The sequence below is a fragment of the Sciurus vulgaris genome (assembly GCF_902686455.1).
Source record: "Sciurus vulgaris genome assembly, chromosome: 5".
Taxonomy (NCBI): domain Eukaryota; kingdom Metazoa; phylum Chordata; class Mammalia; order Rodentia; family Sciuridae; genus Sciurus; species Sciurus vulgaris.
In genome coordinates, this window is record NC_136465.1 from 111,062,068 (window position 1) to 111,083,120 (window position 21,053).

Genomic DNA, 21,053 nt, shown 5'->3' on the forward strand with positions numbered 1-21,053 from the left:
TGAAGCAGAAATACAGCATTTGACTTGGAGCAATTTCTTCATGGAATAGTTGAGAAAGACAAAATTTAAAACTGTGTTTGTTATATGCTTTTCTAGAAAAACACAGGGACAGCAAATTCTATATATTTGTATAAATAGAAGCACATATATTCGCATACATCTATATGTGATTCTGTATGATTGAAAGAACTTGAAGATATACACTGAAGCATTTGTGAGTTACCATGATGGGTGATTTGAATAAAGTATATGGGGAGTGAGAGAAAGTATTGAAAAGCCATAATGAAAGAAAAAAAATAGAAGACCTTGCTACTTATATAATTTCATTTAACATTTAGTTAAATGTGTAAATGTATAAATGTATGTATTATGTCACAAAATAGTTAAAAATTATAAAAACACAACTCTATGAGTACTATCCTTGGCCAGAACACTCATTCTTTCAACTATTCCCCACATTCTGGAGAGCTCCTCCTTTGAGGCCCTAAGCTGGCACCAGATGTGTGTGACTCCATATATCCCTGCAAAGCTTCAAGATGTCCATCTGCCCTGGATAGTGTCCATCTGTTCTGGACAGAGCTGGATAGTGACCTCTCTGATCCTCCAATTCCCTCTTCCAGACCTTCACTTTCCTGGCTCATCCCCCAATTATGTATGACCTAACTGCTATACTGCATCACTTACCTCATGCCTCTCTGAACACTCATAGAGGCAGGCGCCATAATGAATTCAAAACTTGTTGCAAGTCATGGACTCAATAATCTGTATTGTTTGGGCATTGTATCAGCACCATATGATAAATTTTCACATGGAAATTGAAAACCTTGAGGTTTATTCTTATCATTGAGGCCAGAATTTGGGGACAAGTTTGTCTTACTTGAAGTTTCCAGTGTTATCTATAAATTGGTCAATAATAGCAATTCTTCTCAGTATGCTCATAACCTTAGGTGGTCATAGATGATACAATAAAGGTGTGTTTTTCCACTCCATATGAGAAGATGCTTCTTTCTAATTATAGAATATAATTAGAAGTATTCTTTTAGTTTCATTCTGGCACAATAATGAATTAAAATGCCCTCACATTTCCATGAAGTAGTCACCTATTATGCTTTCTCCTTAATTTCAAGAATATAATACTTTTGCCTTAAGCTATAGAAATTGACTCTGACTTTCTTACATAAAATTGAGAAAATAATTTAAGAAAAGAATGTAAGATAATATAATGGGAGGGAGAGAAAAGGTACTATAGCAGTCACAGCAAACGATTTCAATATCAGTTTGGATCTTTATGCCCTCAAGAGAATCTAACCTTGGTTCTCATTAGACAAAAAGGGATATTTTGAGAATGGATAGTTGGCAACTAACAGGCTAAGAAAAAAGTGCAATGTGCAGCAAAATGCTGATTAAGAACCTAGCTTCTCAATTTAGAATTTGTGGCTTAAAATCCTGGGTCTAACATTTATTTTCTTTGTGATCTTGGGCAGTTTTTACATCTCTTGACATTTCTATTTCTCTATCTGAAATGTAATACCTTTAAGGCTTGTTGAACTTGAAAATGGGATAATCTGTGAAGCATTTAGCTGAATTCTTGACATAAGCATCTTTTAAAATGCTTGATTGTGGATAAGAAAATGACCACTTCTGATCTCAGTACAGAGTTTCAAGGACAGTCTCACTAGGGCCCTGCCTTCAGATTGTCTCAGTTCCAACCACCTTCTTCTTTTGTTAGTTCTCATCTTGGCTCAGTTTGTTCATGTTCAGATTGTCTCAGTTCCAACCACCTTCTTCTTTTGTTTGTTAGTTCTCATCTTGGCTCAGTTTGTTCATGTTACTGCAATCCTTTATGGGTAGGGTAAGCAGCATTGCTAACTCTCACTGGACACAAGTGAGTGTGAATTGGTCTCTCATCTTCTTCCAGTCTAGCCTCAGCTTGTTCTCATAATAGAGGCAGGAGCCTAAAAGAGAGGGGAAATGTGCTAGACCATCTGAGGCTCAGCTGGCATTCTTTGGCCAAAGCAAAGCCCAGGTCATCCCAGATTCACAGGGCAAGGAAATAGACCTCTTCATGGGAAGAGCTGCAAAGTCACATTGCAAAGGAAGACAGAGAATTTGAGCCACTTTTGCATTTAATTTACCACACTCCTGGGTCAGTCACTGGGTGAAAGGAATGTAAGAGAATGAGCAGCCCACCAGTTTCTGTGATCAGTCCTGTTTTAGTAGAGGGCAGGACACTATATTTGTCAGTGCTAGTGATGCGTATGTAAGGAATGGTGAAATTTTGCCAAAAGAAGAGTAGGTCCTGTTATTAAAAGAAAGTATAAAGCATTCAGGGTAGCAAACTAACAAATGTCCACTACTAAGTAAATAACAAATCAACATGTTTTAAAGTATGAGAAAGAGAGTCCGCTGAGTCAAAGCTTTGTCTCTGTGCAGGATTAACCTTAAAGCAACCAAGGCAGATGGCATTGCTGAGGAGAAAGCCCAGTGTTTTCATACAGCATCAGGCCTTGATGGCAAGTGGGCTCAATAACTATGTATCTTAGCTTCAGTTTTCTCAGGTTTCTTCTTCACCTGTGTCTATGACCAACTACTTATAATGATGGCAATATTTTCCAAACATTTTTCTTACAGCTGTCTTCACCTCCTTGTTTTTCAGGCTATAGATGAGGGGATTCAGCATGGGAGTAATTACGCTGTACTGCAAAGAAAAGATTAACTCCAAGGGAGAACCGGAGGCTGGCATGAGATAGCGTAAACATGCTGAGCCAAAATACAAGAGCACTACCGTGAGATGAGAAGAGCAGGTGGAGAAGGCCTTGCTTCTGCCTGCTTCTGAACTGATGCTTAGTATGGTGGAGACAATGTAGCCATAGGAGGATAAAATCAGGAGAAAGGTTACAAAGGCAATCATGAGAGAAGAACAGAGCATGAGGGTGATATTGGTTTGGACATTAGAGCAGGAGAGATGGAAGAGAATAGGGAGCTCACAGATGTAGTGGTGGATGGTTCTGTACTCACAAAAGTCCAGATTCACAGCCATAAGGATATTGATGAGTGCATTCAGGAGGGCCAGGCTCCATGACCCCCATGCAAGCCCCTCACAGAGCTGGTTGCTCATTATCTGTCCATAGAGCAGAGGGTGGCAAATGGCAGCATAGCGGTCATAGGCCATGACTGCAAGCAGGCAGGCCTCGGTGCCCCCATTGGCAAACACAAAGAAGGCCTGGGCTAGGCAGCCCTCCACAGAGATTGTTTTTGTCTTAGACATGAGGTTTTCCAGCATCTTGGGCACAGAGACTGATGAATACCAAAGATCCAGGAAAGAAAGGTGACCCAGGAAGAAGTACATGGGTGAATGGAGGTGAGCATCAGCCATCATCACCAGCACCATCATGAAGTTCCCCGTCAGGGTCAGGAGGTAGATCACAAGGAACAGCACAAAGAGTACAGCTTGGATCTGGGCATCAGCTGACAGCCCAAGGAGGATGAACTCAGTGGGAGCACTGCAGTTTTGCATGGTGAATATAAGGGTCTTCCCCTTGGAGTACAAGAAAGAAAAATATTAAAACCCCTCTATCTATTCCCAACTTATTCAATGTATTACTTCTGTACTTCAAGTATATTATTTTATGATGACCATGGAATCCAAATTTCATCAACTGTTGGTAGAGACACCGTAACGACTTTGATAAATGCCCCATGTCTGTCATTAGATCAGCCCACTGCCCGCATTGATCATTCCCCCCCCCCTGTGACCCAGGCTGTCAAGTTTCTGTTCTGTTTTATTTTGGTCTTGTGTTGTTCTGAGGACAGCTGAAGGCATGAATGACATGGATAATGAAAACGTGAAGGATTCAAGAGACCAGAATTCTCAATTCATTTGAAGAGCCACTGGAATGGGAGTAGTTGACTGAACAAGGAGAAAGGATAGAGAGAGATTTTGAAAAAATATTTTTGGTGGTGATGGTATAAATATTGACTGTAATTGAGCATGGTGGAAGCAAGTTTCTTTGGAAGGAAGTAGGGCAACAGACTAACCTATTAAGAGTTGATTTATCTCCCTCCCTACCATCCATGTCATAAGGAGAAGTTAGTTTTCTAATATTTTCTAAAATGTTAAAAGGATAAACTTAAAAGAATATTTACAAGAAAGTAGATCAAAGCAATGTGCTGTAATGCGGTTGCAGTTTTACTGTTAAACTGGACTTCCCCACCAACACCCAGGATTTGATCAATTTATCTTGCTCTGACTCCCAGATGTCTACCTCTGGCTCAGGATAACTGTTTAATACTGTAGGCTCAGTTTTCAGGCTCATCCTATGCTCCTCACTCCTTTAATAAAAGTGGAGAAATTGTATCAGATTGGAATTGATTGAATCCTATTTTTCCCGGATCATGAACATTTTCCCTTGATTCTGTATTGGCAAAGTGAATACTGTACCAGGGACTATGTGGATGTTAAGAAAGAATCTGAAGAGTGTATTTTCCAAATGATTGTTTTACTTTTACTCATGAGTAATGGTTTGCCCACAATGTCCACAGAGGTTTCCAATTCTCATCTTAAGACACATCCCTCATCTCCGAAAGATAAAAGAACACAGCTTGGGAGGAAATAACATTGATGAATAAATTCTTCCAAGCAAAGGGACCATGTTGCCTATGGCTCATAAAGAAAACTGCATAATATGAATTCAGAGACAGCATCTCAGAAAATGCTTATATTTTGCTCTGGGGATGAGGTTAGAGAATCCAGCAATAGCAAATGAAAATGGGCTTATGGAAAAACCTAAAGTCCTTTTTCTACTATGTACTCACTGTACATAGTCCTATTTCTACTATGAACTCACTTTTAACTACTCTTTTTTTTTTCATTTTCCCCAAATTTACACTGGGGATAACATTATTGTTTTCAAAATTGTTTGTGAGATTTAGTTAGATCAGTTAGATCATTTATGAACAATGCTCAGCACAGATTAAATGTACCCAAGTCTTGTATTTCTAACTTGCCCACCATTCTAAATTTAATTGCTTAATATCTTTACAAAGTTAAAGAAAAACAAAGGAACAGAGAAATACAATGCAGATAAGGAGCAAGGGTAGGTGTGATAGTCTGCTCTGTGAGTGAAACAAATTAGGCGATTAGAGGACTCAAAGAGAAAGACCGTAGCAAGCAAGTGAAAGGTGCAGAGAGGGGAAAGAAATAAAAGTAAGCAATTCAGGTAGATAGCCAGGAGAATTCAGGGATGGTACCTTGCCTCTTGTCTTGTGCAGGTAAAGAGAGTCGCTAGCTTCTCTGCCTTGAGGGGCAAATAATCTGACCTCAGGAAACCTTTTCACAGTTATCCAAATCCTTTTTCATTTTCTTTCTGGGAGTTATTTGTGAAAAAATTGGAAGAAACCTGTGAACTGAAGTTCTGAGAATTCCCTCAGTCAAAATTCTCAGAACTATTTCTGAACTCAGATTTATTCATGACATCTGAAAAGAGCCAGTATAAATCAAGAAGTTATAAGTCTCCATTAACTATTTGAGCAATTTGTCTCATTCCCAGTCATGCATTTACTTCCCCCCTACCACATAGCTTCCACACCATTCTGAGAATATTATCAAAACAGAGTTCTTAGGTCTAAGCAACCAGAGGAGCCAGTAGGTTTAAGTAGCCAAGGGATGGGCAGCTGAATGGATCCCAGAAGACAGCTGGGTTGGTGCCCTGTACTCCCTGGAGGCATAGACTGAGGCTATTAACTTGGTTTAAGTTTTATTTTATTTTTAATTGACACCTAAATTTATTAGGCACAGTATGATATTTTGATACATGTATGTGTTAGTCAGCTTTTTGTTTCTCTGCACAAAATACCTGATAGGAACAACTTACAAAAGAGTTTATGTTGGGCTCACAGTTTCATAGGTTCATTTGGCCAATTTCATTGCTCTGGGCCTGAGGTGAGGCAGAACATCATGGTGGAAGGGTGTGGCAGAGGAAAGTTGCTCAGCCCATGGCAACCGAGAAGTGGAGATAGAGGGGGGGAGATAGGGTAGTGAACAGGTATAGTCCAGGCCATGCCCCCTTGCCCCACCCCCCATGGTGACCTACTTTCTCCAGCCATGCACCACCTACCTACAGTTACCACCTAGTAGTTCATTCAAAATATTTTATTTATTAATGGATTAATCCATCCATGTGGTTACAGCTCTCATAATCTAATCAGTTTACCTTGAACATTTTTGCATTGGCTAATACATGAACATTTGGGGGGACATTAAATATTGAACTATAATAATGCGTAATGATCAAATCAGGATAATTAGCATACCTGTCACCTCAAATATTTATTATTTCTTTGTGGTAAGGACATTCAAATTCTATATTCAAGTAATTTGAAAAAAATGTTACTCATTATTGCTCACTTTAGTCACTCTATTGTGCAGTAGAATACAGAACTATTCTTCCTAACACTATTGACAAGCCTTCCCTCCACCACATAGCCTCTGGCAACCACAATTCTACTCACTGCTTATATGAGATCAGATTTTGTTTTAGATTCTCCATATCAATGAGATCAGGAAGTAATTATCCTTCTATGCCTGGCTTTATTTCACTTAACACAATGACCTCAGGTTCATCAATATTATCATAAAAGGATTATATTTTTTATGGCTGAATTGTATTCTATTATAAATATATAATACATTTTTAAAAATTAATTCATCTGTTGATGGATACTTAGATTGATTTCCAATCTAGGCTATTATGAATAGTATTTTAATAAACATGGGAGTACAGATGTCTATTTCACATTTCAACTCCTTTGGAAATATACCCATTAGTAGGATTGTTGTATCATATGTTAGTTCTATTGTTAGTCTTTTGAGGAACCCCCATACTGTTTTCCATAGTGGATTCCATTTCTGTTTGTCTCAATAATTTTTAAAATTTTCCTTTAATTTCTTCATTGACCCATTGGCTGTTCAGGAGAAAGTTGTTTTATTTTCATTTTTTTGTGTGGTTTCTAAAGTTTCTCCTCATTGATTTTTTTTTGTTTGTTTGTTTTATTCCATTGTGGTCAGAAAAAATATTTGATATGATATTAATTTTTAAAATTTTTGTTAAGACTTGTTTTGTGCTACAGCATGTAATCTATCCTGGAGAATGTTCCATGTCCTGTTGAGAATGTGTATTGTATAACCATTGGATGGAACATTTTGTAAATGTCTGTCAGGTTCATCTGGTATAGAGTGTGGAATAACTCAGATGTTTCTTTGTTGATTTTATATCTGGGTGTTCTATTGCTGAAGGTGAGAGATTCTTTACTATCTTTGTATGAAAGTCATTCTTTCCCTTCAGGTTTGTAAAATTTTGCTTTATATATTTAGGTGTTCCAACGTTGGGTGCATATATATTTATAATTTTACATCTTCTCACCATATTGAGACTTTTAGCATTCTACAGTTGTCTTCTTTGTCTCTTTTTACAGTTTTTGGCTGTTTAATCTAATTTAATTTAATCTAAGTCTGTTTAATCTAATCTAAGTAGCATATAGTTGGGTCATGTGTTTATACCCATATATTTTAATTTGAGAATTTACACTGAAGGTAAGTATGTTACTTCTGGTAGCTTTCAAAATAATTTCTTTGTCTTTGACCTTTAAGAGTTAAATTATAATATTTGGGGCATAATCTTATTTGGGGTGAATCCAGTTGGTGACTTGATCTTTCTGTACCTGGATATTTACATCTTTCTCCAGGTTTGGAAAGTTTTCTGTTATTCTTCTTCGAATAATCTTTCTGCTCCTTTGTCTTTCCATTCTCCCTCTTGAACTCCAATGATCCAAATATTTGTTCTTGTTACAATATCACATAGACCCTGTAAGCACTCTATGTTCCTTTTCATTTCCATTTAATTTTTTCTCCTCTTGCTGGATATTTTCAAAAAGTCTAAGTTCAATTATTCTTTTTTTTTGTTGTTCAATCAGTTCTTCTGCTGTTGCTCTCTATTATATTTTACAATTCCTTTATTGTATTTTCCACCTCCAGAATGTGTTTATTTTTATTATTTTGATCTCAAGTTTCTTTGATAAATTTTGGAATTGTTTCTCTGTATTTTCTTGAAATTTCCTGAGCTTCCTTAGCATAGCTATTTTGTATTCCCTATCTGGCAAATCACACACCTCCATCTCTTTGGGATCTATAACAATCATCTTATTTTTTTCTATTGATTGGAACCGTAATTTACTGATTGCTCCTGGTGCTTGTGGATGTCAGTGCCTGTGCATTGAATAACTGTTTACTCCAGCCTTCATAGTCTGACTTTGTTTTTGCCTGTCTTTCTTAAATGCAACTATCCACAAATCTAAATGGGCTAAATGTGAGTCTACGGACTGGTATAGCCATTTCAGCTCTACAAAGTGACCTAGGTCCAAGTTTGCTGTGAGACTCATCAGGGCTCTGAAGTTGACACAGTACCCTGGCCTGAATGAACCCGAGCAAGACCCAAGGAGCATACCAAAGCTGTGTGGCAAAGCTGATGGGGAAGCTGAGCCCAGAAGTCTGTCCAGTTGGCAGCACATACTTCCCAGATATTCCATACACAGATAGGATGTCTTGTTTTCTTTAGTAGAAGAAACAGAAGCCAAGACTGTTATTTTGCTCCCTTAGGATCTGCTGTGCAATAAAGGCTGGAGAGTCTGCTCCAGTGACCCCGAGAAATAGACTTTTCAGAAACCCCTGGAACAGCTCTCCAACTGCAGGTAAGGGTGCAGGAGCTGAGACTGCACCCCCTGAGGATATGTTATGGGGCAGAAACCAGTGTGTCCCCTTCAGTGGCCCAAGTGGGTGCCACTGCCATCTCCTAGAAATTCCCTGCATGGACTCTTCTCCAACTAAAGGGGCCAGAGCTGAGAGTAGGCCCCCTGAGGTTCTGCCATGAATTGGAAGTTGGTGATTCCTAACAGAAATCCAGACAAATGAACAGGTATTTCCAGGTGTGAGATATGGGCAGGTCTCCCTCTGGGTCTCTGTGTGAACAGTAATAAACTGGCAATGTAACTGAGGAGGACTGGGGCCAAATTAAAGGTCTGCTGTCAAGATCAATGTTGGCAGGCACACAGGCCTTTCTGCCAAGACACTGTTGTGCATTATTTTTTCTGACCCGTTGGCAGACAGTTTTGGTTGCAGGATCAAGGCAAAAAGTGCTTTGAGGCCCTTTGAGGAATAGGGTTATTTCAGGGAACGAACCCAGGAGCATATTACTGGGTATGCCACCTGGGTGTTGGTTTGCATGCTCAAAACAATATTTCTAGAACTTAGGCTCCACCAGGCTTTCAAAACTTCTACCAGGAATTCTCTTCACAAACTTCTACCAGCAATTCCCAAAAGAAACTTTTCTGTGGATGATTGCAGAATTCTTATTCTGGGAAAATATGAGCAGATGATCTTCTATTCTTTGATCTTGCTAATGTCCTTACTTTGAATACCACAGTTGTTTTTTATTATTATTGTCATTGGGTTTTGTTTCTTTGTTTGGTTGAAACTTTGTATTATCACACCCCCTAAATGCATGACATTCTTTCATCATTAATCTCTGCAGTGCACACTTCATTCCTTTTTATGCTTACTGCATAGACTTTCATTTGAATGTGTTCTTGTGTATTGTTGATTTGTATGATTTATGTAAATGGAATTATGTAAATGGATTACTCTGGGTTTTTTGTAGTTATTTACTTGTTTATTTATTTTTGCATTTTCCGCTCAGCACTGGGGTTTTAGGATTCAATGATAGCAACAGTGCATCTAGTCTGGTTTTAACTGCTCATCAATGCCCCATGGGCTGCAGCCATAAGACTTTTTACTTCTCTATGCCTCTGATTGATTCTCATAATTCAATTCTGAATTTCCAACTCCATTCCTCCCCTAACAAAGTCACAATGAAATTCTCATAAGCGCTCCTTTATAGACTGTTAGCTTTCCATCACTGGAGCAATTTCCCAGATAATTAGTTTATAAGGACAAAAATTTTAGCTCATAGTTTCAGAGATTCCAGTTCATGATCAGTTGACTGTGTTGGTCTTAGACCTGTGGCAAGGCGGCACATCATGGTAGGAGTATGTAGCAGAGCAGAAATGCTCACCTCAGTGACTGGGTAGTGAAAGAGAGAGAAAGGAAGGGACTGGGCTCCTCCTATCCCCTTCACAGGCACAGTCCCAATGACCTGGAGACTTCCCAGTAGTCCCTACCTCTTAAAGGTATCACCACCTCCCCATAACACTGGAGACCAAGCCTCTTGTCACATGGACCTTTGGTGAGATGTGTAAAACTCAACAGAGTGCATGTAAACATGTTTGTATGTAAACATGTGTGTATGTAAACATGTGTGTGTCATGTTTGTGTTTCTGGAGAGAGAAACAGAGAGACACACAGAGAGAGAGACACAGAACGAGATGGAGAGAAAGAGAATTGAAAGAGAGAAGAACAGAAAGCACTGAGTCATGGTTTATATTTAATTGTCTAACCTGGCAAGTCAGTCTCCACATGACTATAACTTCCATTATTACCAATTCCTTGTGTATCAATCAAAGATAATCCAGGAATTTAGAAACATTTATGTATAAAGGTCACCATCTGTTTTACCTCTCTTACTCTTGATTCATTATCCCATCTTACTTTATTTTTAAATTATATTTCCTGCTTATTTTGATAATAAGACAGCATTTTTTTTTAGTCTCTTCAGTTTTCCTTTGTAATTTCTGGAGAAAGGATGTCAAAAGACAGAACCTAGGCACTTTTTATTTTTTTAAATTTACTTAAGGTTGTACCTATTTTGTAGCAAATATGAAAATTGTCATTTGATAATTATTTCATGGTAAAATATCCAGTCTTCTTTTGTTTATTAATAAAACATTCTAAGAATGATGTTTCTAGGAATTAATTTGGGCACTATTGATATCATCACAATACTTCCTTTTCTTTCTTTTTTTTATACCTTCATTTTATTTTTTTTATGTGGTGCTGAGGATTGAACCCAGTGCCTCACAGGTACCAGGCAAGTACTCTACCACTGAGCCACAACCCTAGCCCCTAGACTTCCTGTTCTTGAACACAGAATAATTCTCAATTTGTTTTCTTTAAATTTTCTTAATAGTTTTTCATTTTATGCCTCTGAAATATCATCTTAAAAGGATTTAATGTGGTATTATTTACTTACAATGAAATTCACTCATTTTAAGAGTAGTGGCTTGACAAATGCATACAGTCATGTACCATACAGTCATGTAGAACATTTTTATCAATCTGGAACATTTTCTCTGTAAAAAACTACCTTATCACAGTCTACCTTTAAATAATATGTAACTTCATATATAGTACTGCAACCATACAACACTGTACTTCCATTTTTACCTTTCTGTTTTATGTGTATTGTTGTCATATATTTTGTCATATATTTTAATTCTATTTTATAAACCCCACAATACATTGTTATTATTTTTGCTTCATTTTACTTTTGTCTTTTAAGAAGATTGATAAATGAGAAAATGTATTTCATATTTACCTACCATGTTAATCAGCTTTCCATCACTATAACAAAATACCTGAGATACTTAGTGTTATAGTTTAGATATGAGATGTCCCAAAAAAAAAACTCATGTGAGAGACAATGCAAGAAAGTTCAAAGGTGCAATGATTGGGTTGTGAGAGTTTTAACTTAACCTAATCAGTGCATTAATCCCCTCATAGGGATTAACTGGAAGGTAACAGTAGGCAAGTAGGTTGTGGCTGGAAGAGGTAGGTCCCTGGGGATGTGTCTTTGGGGTATATATTTTGTCCTTGTTGAGCAGAGCGCTTTCTCTCTCTCTCCTTCCCGGTGCCATGTCCTGAACCACTTTCCTCTACCACACTCTTCTGCCATCATGTCCTGCCTTGCCTTGGGTCTTGAGAAACGGGGTTGGCCATCTACAGACTGAGACCTCTGAAATCATGATCTCTGAAATAAGTTTTTCCTCCTCTAATTGTTCTTATCAAGTCATTTGGTCACAGCAGCAAAAAAGCTGACTAAAATATTTAGCTTATAAAGAAAAAAGACTTGTGTTGACTCAAGTTTTGAAGGTTCCAGTCTGCAACACATTGTCCCGGTAGTTTTGTGACTCTGGCAGGGAAGCCCATCATGGCAGAAGTGTGTGAGAAGCAAAATTCAACACCAGAAAGCAAAAAGCAGAAAGGAAGGCTGCAGGTCTCACATCCCTTTTGAGGGCATAGCCCTGGTGACCTAAGGACCTCTAGAAGAATGGTATTTGTTGAGAAATATTTTTTCCCTCATGCTGGACAATAGCAGCAGCTTTTCCATCACTGTAGTTCATCCTCAAGGTGTGCATGATTTCAGATGATAGCATGCTTCCAAATGTAACATTGGTATGCATGTGTCACTATGGTCTGCTAACTTCAGCTATTTTGGATAAATAACAAGGAGTGACATAACTGGATCATATGGTGATTCCATTTCTAGTCTAGAGAAATCTTCAAACTGATTTCTATAATGGTTGCACTGATTTGCAGTTCCATCAGAAATGTATAAGTATTCCTTTCCCCCTATATTCTCACCATGTTTATTTTTATTTGTAGTCTTGATGGCTGCCATTCTAATTGGGGTGAAATGAAATCTCAGTGTAGTTTTTAATTTTCATTTTCTTGGTTGCTAACAGTGTTGAATACTTCTTTATTTATTTGTTGGTCTTTTACATTTCTTCTTTTGAGAAATGTCCATTATTCATTTGCCCATTTATTGATAGTGGGCTCTTTTGTTTTGTTTTGGTGTTACAGTGTTTTTTAATGCTGGGAATTGAACCCAAGGCTTCATGCATGGTAGGCAGGTGCTTTACTACTGAGCTATAGCCCTAACCCTGGTGTTAAGTTTTTTGAGTTTTTTATGTATTCTGGATATTAAGCCTCTATCAGAAGAGTAACTAGCAAAGATTTTCTCCCATTCTGTAGGCTCTCTTTTCACATGGTTGTCGCCTTTGTTGTGCAGTTTTCTTTCTTTCTTTCTTTTTTTTTTTTTTTTTTCATCTGAAGGGCAAAGTAAAAGGCTTCCTTTTAAACTTTTAATGACTTTTGAAGAATATTGCTGACCACTAAGCCACAGATCACAAAGCTTTATATAATTGACTGCTGACTGCTGCCCACTGAAAAATCATCTCTGGCAGCAGCTGAAGATAGGGGGCAGTTAGAGGAGCTGGATTCTGTCTGTTGTTTAAGAAATATTTCTTGATTTCCTCCCATGTACCACATATCAGATACGATGGAGGATACCAAACCAGGAAAACAAGGTTCCAGACTGAACCAGAAGGGAGTGTGCTGTGAATTCTAGGCCACAGAGATATTTCATGTTCCACAATGAAGGTGACTTTATTTTTTACTTTTTATTGTCATGTAATGAATAATATATGTATGGCAAAGTGCACAAATCTTAAAATTTTTTTCTAATTTGATGTCATCTTACTTTCTGATTCTTGGTTTTATTTCTTGTTCTAAGGAATAGTATTTAGGAAGTCCGTGCCTGTGCCTACATGTTAGAGTGCTCACCTTGTGTTTTCATCTATGTTTATGGCTAGGTCTTTGGTCCACTTGAGATGACTTTCATGCAGGGTGATAAATAGGGTCTAGTTTCTTTTTTCTACATATGCCTTATCCAGTTTTCTCAGCACTGTGTGTAAAAGGATGTCTTTCCTCCACCTTGTGTTTTTGGTATCTTTGTCAAAAATGAGACAACAGTATCTCTATGGGATTGGCTTTGTGTCTTCTGTTATATTCCATTGGTCTTTATGTCTATTTATTTTTATGCCAGTATCATGCTGTTTTTGTTGCAAAACTCTGTAGTATAATTTGACATCAGGTGTTGTGATACTTCCAAAATCACTCTTCTTGCTCAGTATTGCTTTGGCTATTTTGGGTCCTTAATCTTTCATATGAATTTTTTGACTGTTTTCTCCAGTTCTGTGAAGAATTTCACTGAAATTTTGATGGGCACTGCTTTTAATATGTTGATTGCTTTTGGCAAAGTGGCATTTTAACAATATTAATTCTACCTATCCAAAAACATGGGAGGGCTTCTTTCCACCTTCTAATGCTGTCTTCAGTTTCTTTCTTCAGTGTTCTATAATTTTTATTGTAGAGATCTCTCACCTCCTTGGTTAGATTTATTCCTGGGTATTTTATTTTATTAACATTTTTTGGTATGATTATTATGAATGGAATTATTTTTCTGATTTCTTTTTCATCTGATTCATTATTTGTGTATAGAAAAGCTGTTGATATTTTTATGTTAATCTTATATCCTGATACCATGTTAAATTTGTTTCCTACTCTGAAGGAGTTTTCGTGTGTGTGTGTGGGGGGGATCACACACACACACACGAAAACTCCTATACATTTCGTGTGATGTATAGGATCATATTATTTGCAAACAGCAATACTTTTATTTCTTTTCCTGTTTGTATCACTTTAATTTCCTTCTCTTGCTTAATTGCTCTGACTAAAATATTAAGAACTATGTTGAATAGGAGTGATGAGGGTGAACATGCTTGCCTTGTTTTTGATTTTAGAGGAAATGCTTTTCCCTATTTATTCAGCCTTTCCCTATTGAGTATGTTGTTGGCTTTGGGTTTGATGTTGAGGTAAGATCCTTTTATCCCTAGTTTCTTCAGTGTTTTTTTTAATAATGAATGAGTACTGAATTTTGTAAAAGTATGATTTCTTTTTTTTTGTAAAAGTATGATTTCTATAGAAAAGATCATATGATTTTTCTCCTTCATTCTATTTATGTAATGAATTATATTTTTTGATTTGCAAGAGTAATAGGATCAATTACATTTATCGAACTAAATTTGCAACACTCAAATGAAACCAACTTGATCATGAGGTACAGTTTTCTTAATGTGTTTCTGAATGCATATTGCTAAAATTTCTTTTTTTAATCATTAATTTTTAAATTTAGATTCATTGTACACAAATGGGGTACAACTTTCAATTCTCTGGTTGTACACAAAGTAGAGTCACACCATTTGTGTAATCATACACGTACATAGGGTGATGATGTTTATCTCATTCTATTATCTTTCCTTCCCCTCCACATCCCTCATTTTCCTCTATTCAACCCATCCTTCCTCCATTCTTGCCCCCCCATTATGTATCATCATCCACTTTTCAGAGAAGTCATTCAGCCTTTGGTTTTGGGGGATTGGCTTATTTCACTTAGCATGATATTCTCCAACTCCATCATTTACCTGCAAATGCCATAATTTTATTCTTCTTTATGACTGAAAATATTTCATTGTGTATATATACCACAGTTTATTTATTCATTCATCTATCAAAGGGCACCTAGTTTGGTTCCTCAATCTAGATATTTTATAAACATTGATGTAGCTGTGTCACTGTAGTATGCTGATTTTAAGTCCTTTGGGTATAGGCCTAGGAGTGGGATAGCTGGGTCAAATGGTGGGTCCATTCCAAGTTTTTTAAGGAATCTCCACACTGCTTTCCAGAATGGCTGCACCAATTTGCAGCCCCACCAGCAATGTATGAGTGTACCTTTCTCCCCACATCCTCGCCAACACTTATTGTTGCTTGTATTCTTGATAGTTGCCATTCTAATTGGGGTGAGATGGAATCTTAGGGTAGTTTTGATTTGCATTTCTCTTATTACTAGTGATGTTGAACATTTTCTCATATATCTGTATATTGCTTGCAGATCTTCTTCTGGGAAGTATCTGCTCATTTTCTTGGCCCATTTGTTGACTGGGTTATTTGCAATCTTGGGGTAAAGCTTTTTGAGTTCTTTATATATCCTGGAGATTAGTGGTCCATCCGAAGTGCGTGTGGCAAAGGTTTTCTCCCACTCTGTAGGCTCTCTCTTCACAATGTTGATTTTTTCTTTTGCTGAGAAAAAGCTTTTTAGTTTGAATCTATATCATTTATTGAGTCATGTTAAGAAAATCTGGTCCTAAGCTGACATGATCAAGATTTGGACCTACTATTTCTTCTATTAGGTGCAGGATCTTTGGTCTAATTCCTAGGTCCTTGATCCATTGTGAGTTGAGTTTTGTGCAGGATGAGAGTAGGTGTTCAGTGTCATTTCACTGCATATACATTCCAGTTTTCCCAGCATCATCTGTTGAAGAGGCTGTCTCTTCTCCATTGTATATTTTTGGCACCTTTGTCTAGTATGTGAAAACTGTATGTGGGTTTGTCTCTGTGTCCTATATTCTGTATCATTGGTCTGCCTATCTATTTTGGTGCCAATACCATGCCATTTTTGTTACTATTTCCCTGAAGTATAGTCCAAGGGCTGGTATTGTGATACCACCTGCTTTGCTCTTCCTACTAAGGATTGCTTTGGCTATTCTTGATCTCTTATTTTTCCAAATGAATTCCATGATTGCATTCTCTATTTCTGTGAGGTACATCATTTGGATTTTAACTGGAATTGCATTGAATTGGAATAGCACTTTTGGTAGAATGGCCATTTTGAGGCAAGCACTCTACCAGCTGAGCTATCTCCTCAGCCCAAGAATGGCCATTTTGACAATATTAATTCTACCTATCCAAGAACATGGGAGATCTTTCCATCTTCTAAGATTTTCTTTAATTTCTTTCTTTAGTGTTCTGTAGTTCTCGTTGTAGAGTTTTTCATCTCTTTTGTTAAATTGATTCCCAAGTATTTTTTTAGGCCATTGCGAATGAGGTAGTTTTCCTAATTTCTCTTTCAGAGGATTCATCACTTATGAATAAAAATGCATTAGAGTTATGAGTGTTAATTTTATATCCTGTTACTTTGCTGAATTCATATATTAGCTCTATAAGTTTTCTGGTGGAAAACTTCTGGTGGGTTCCCTCCTTTCCTATTTCATGGAATACTTTGAGGAGTATTGGAATAAGTTCTTCTTTGAAGGTCTTGTAGAACTTGGCTGAGAATTCATCTGGTCCCGGACTTTTCTTGGTTGGTAGGTTTTTTTGGCTTCTTTTATTTCATTGCTTGAAATTGATCTGTTTAAATTGTGTATATCCTCCAGATTCAGTTTGGGTGGATCGTATGTCTCTAGAAACCTGCCAATGTCTTCGAAATTTTCTATTTTGTTGAAATGTAGATTTTCCAAATAGCTTCTAATTATGTTTTGTATTTCAATAGTATTTATTGTGATATTTCCTTTTTCATAATGAATTTTAATAATTTGAGTTTTCTCTCTCCTTCTCTTCGTTAGTGTGGCTAAGGGTTTATAAATTTTGTTTATTTTTTCAAAGAACCAACCTTTTGTTTAGTCAAATTTTTGAATTGTTATTTTTTGTTTCAATTTAATATATTTCAGCTCTGATTTTAATTATTTCCTGTCTTCTACTACTTTTGGTGTTGTTCTGTTCTTCTTTTTCTAGGGCTTTGAGCTGTAATGTTAGGTCATTTAGTTGTTGACCTTTCATTCGTTTCTGGAATGCACTCCATGCAATGAATATTCCTCTTAGTACTGCTTTCATAGTATCCCAGATATTTTGATATGTTGTATCATTGTTCTTGTTTACCTCTAAGAATATTTTTAACCTCCCTGATGTCTTCTGCTATCCATGTATCATTCAATAGTGTATTATTTATTCTCCAGGAGTTGGAGTAGTTTTGGTTTTTTATTTTATCATTAATTTCTAATTTCATTCCATTATGATCTGATAGAATACAAGGTAGTATCTCTATTTTTTTGCATTTGCTAAAAGTAGTTTTGTGGCATAGCATATGGTCTATTTTAGAAACGGATCCATGTGCTGCTGAGAAAAAAGTATATTCTCTTATTGATGGATGGAATATTCTATATATGTCTGTTAAGTCTAATTATTGATTGTGTTATTGAGTTCTATGGTTTATTTCTTCAATTTTTGTTTGGAAGACCTGTCCAATTGTGAGAGAGGTGTGTTAAAGTCACCTAGTATTATTGTGTTGTGGTCTATTTGATTTCTGGAATTGAGAAGGATTTGTTTGACATATATGGATGAGCCACTGTTTGGGGCATAGATATTTATGATTGTTATGTCTTGCTGATTTATGCTTCCTTTAAGCAGTATGAGATGTCCTTCTTTATCCATTCTGACTAACTTTGGCTTGAAGTCTGCTTTATCTGATATGAGGATGAAAACCCCTGCCTTTTTACTGAGTCTGTGTGTGTGGTATATTTTTTCCCATCCTTTCATCTTTAGTCTGTGGGTATCTTTCTCTATGAGATAAGTCTCTTGAAGGCAGCATATTGTTGAATCTTTCTATTTAATTCAATCTGCCAGTCTATGTCTTTTGATTGATGAGTTTAGGCCATTAGCATTCAGAGTTATTATTGAGATATGACTTGTATTCTCAGTCATTTTGGCTTATTTTTTATTTTAATTTGACTTGGTTTCTCCTTTAGTTGACTATTCCTTTAGGGTAGTTCCTCCTTTTGCTGAATTACATTGTTGTTTTTCATCTCTTCCTCATGGAATATTTTACTGAGAATGTTCTATAGTGCAGGCTTTCTATTTGTAAATTATTTTAACTTTTGTTTATATTGGAAGGATTTTATTTTGTCTTCAAATATGAAGGTTAGTTTTGCTGGGTATAGGATTCTTGGTTGGCATCCATTTTCTTTAAGAGCTTGAAATATGTTGTTTCGGGTCCTTCTAGCTGTTATGGTCTGGGCTGAGAAATCTGCTATTATCTGTATTGGTTTCCCCATATGTAATCTGATGCTTTCCTCTCACAGTCTTTAAAATTCTATCTTTATGTTGTATTTTAGGTATTTTCATTATAATGTGCCTTGGTATGGATGTCTTGTAATTTTGTACATTTGGTGTTCTGTAAGCCTCATATATTTGATATTCCATTTCATTCTTCAGGTTTGGAAAATTTTCTGATATTATATCATTGAATAGATTATTCATTACTTTGGTTTATATGTCTGTGCCTTCCTCAATCCCAATAATTCTTAAATTTGGTCTTTTCATGATATCTCATAATTCTTGGAGGTTCCATTCATGATTTCTTACCATCTTCTTTGTCAACTTTGCTTTCAAGACTAAATATTTTGTCTTCATTGTCTGAGGTTCTGTCTTCCAAGTGATCTAGTCTGTTGGTTATGCTTTCTATTGCACTTTTAATTTGGTTTATTGTTTCCTTCATTTCAGGGACTTCTGTTTGTTTGGTTTCTTTTCAGAATCTCTATCTCTTTATTGTAATGATCTTTTGCTTCCTGCATTTGCTTTTTAAACTATTCATTGGTGTGATTATTCATTGCCTACATTTGCTCTCTTATCTCATCATTTGCTTCTCAGATCATTTTAATTATGTACACTCCGAACTCCCCTTCTGATATTTTTCCTGCCATGCTGTCATTGGATTCTATTGATATAGCATCTAGGTTTGTTTGGGACATTTTTTTCTCTTGTTTTCTCATGTTGCTTATGTATCTTCCCCTCTAGCAGTGCAAATCCGAGGTATTGCAGTTTCCCCCCTATAGACTGATAGTGTCCCTGCAAGTTTCCAGTACCTCACCTTAATGTGGAAGATCAATATTAGCAGCACACATTACAAACAATATATTCCTTAATCCAGATAGTCCCTATTAAGATATTAGCAGCAGTGTCTTAATAAACAGAGATGATGGGTTCAATGACTACCTGCAGCATAAACAATAGGTTTGCAATGAGGACCACAATTTCTAATGGTGCACAAAGAGGATGGGGAGGGGTGTATAATGTAATGTTAATGAGGTAAGAAGTAAGTCTAAAGAGGTACTAGGTTGTAGGAATAGTGAAAGTGGAATTAAAAGAAATTGGTTGTTAGCATGAGAAAAGGGAGAGTCTCCAAGGAAACAGAGAAGAGGAAAATAGGGAGAGTGAGAAAAATAATAAAAAAAGAAAAGTAGGAATAATAGGTGTAATAGGAATAATCATAATACTACTAATAAACAAAACTTCAAAAATTCTACAATAAAACTATACTGTACTTCTCAAACCTCCTAGTCTTCAGTAGCCTGATGACTGAGAGGTACTTGGTAATGTGGTGTCCTAAGAAGGGAGCTGCCCCACTAGGTATGGTGGCCTCCAGGTGGGGAATAATACATGCTAGCGGGCAGAGGTGACCCCACGTGTTGGTAGATGGTCAGCCTCAGTGCAGGGATGACCACGAGGGGCACAGGTGCTTGATCATGAGCGCTGGGTGGGGGCATCGCTACAGATGCAGAGGGTGCTGGACTGGGTGGCAGGCTGGGGCACATTGCTCACTAAAGTTTCTTTAAGTATTTTTACATTTATATCCATCAAGAATATTGGTCTGTATTTTTCTTTCCTTCATGTGTCCTTATCTGGTTTTAGTATGAAGGTGATATTGACTTCATAGAATGAATTTGGGGATATTTCCTCCTTTCTACTTCATAGATGAATTTGAGGACGATTGACATTGGTTCTTTTATTGTTCCTGTTTTTTTTTGTTGTTGTTACACATGACAGTAGAGTCTATTTTTAACATATTTATAAAAACATGAAGTATATCTTATTCTAATTAGGATCCCAGTCTTTAGGATGTACATGATGCTGAGATTCACTGTGGTGTATTCATATATGTACATAGGAAAGTTATGTCAGATTCATTCTACTATCTTTCCTGTTCCTATTCCCCCTTCCTTCCCTTTCTTCCCCTTTGTCTAATCCCACTGAATTTGTATTCTTTCTCTCCCTCCCTTGTTATGTGTTAGCATCCACATACCAGAGAGAACATTCCACCTTTGGTTTTGGGGGAATTGACTTATTTCACTTAGCATAATAGACTTCAGATCCATCCACTTACCAGCAAATATCATAAAATCATTCTTCTGTATGACTGAGTAATATTCCACTGTGTATATAAACCACATTTTCTTCATCCCATTCATCTGCGGATGGGCATCTAGGTTGGTTCCATAGCTTAGCTATTGCAAATTGTGCTGCTATAAACAATGATGTGGCTGTATCACTATAGTATGCTGATTTTAAATCCTTTGGATATATACTGAGAGTGAGA

The 21,053-nt window shown here is 36.8% G+C and overlaps 1 protein-coding gene across 1 annotated transcript; it reads right to left on the reverse strand.

Annotated features, from left to right (window-relative positions):
* Nucleotides 1-2,587: 2,587 nt before the first annotated feature.
* LOC306660910 (olfactory receptor 8S1-like) lies at nt 2,588-3,517 on the reverse strand (the record flags this gene model as incomplete). The annotated part of the gene is made up of 1 exon (XM_079139644.1): nt 2,588-3,517. The coding sequence occupies one exon, from the start codon at nt 3,515-3,517 to the stop codon at nt 2,588-2,590; it is 930 nt and encodes a 309-aa protein (XP_078995770.1).
* Nucleotides 3,518-21,053: the final 17,536 nt, after the last annotated feature.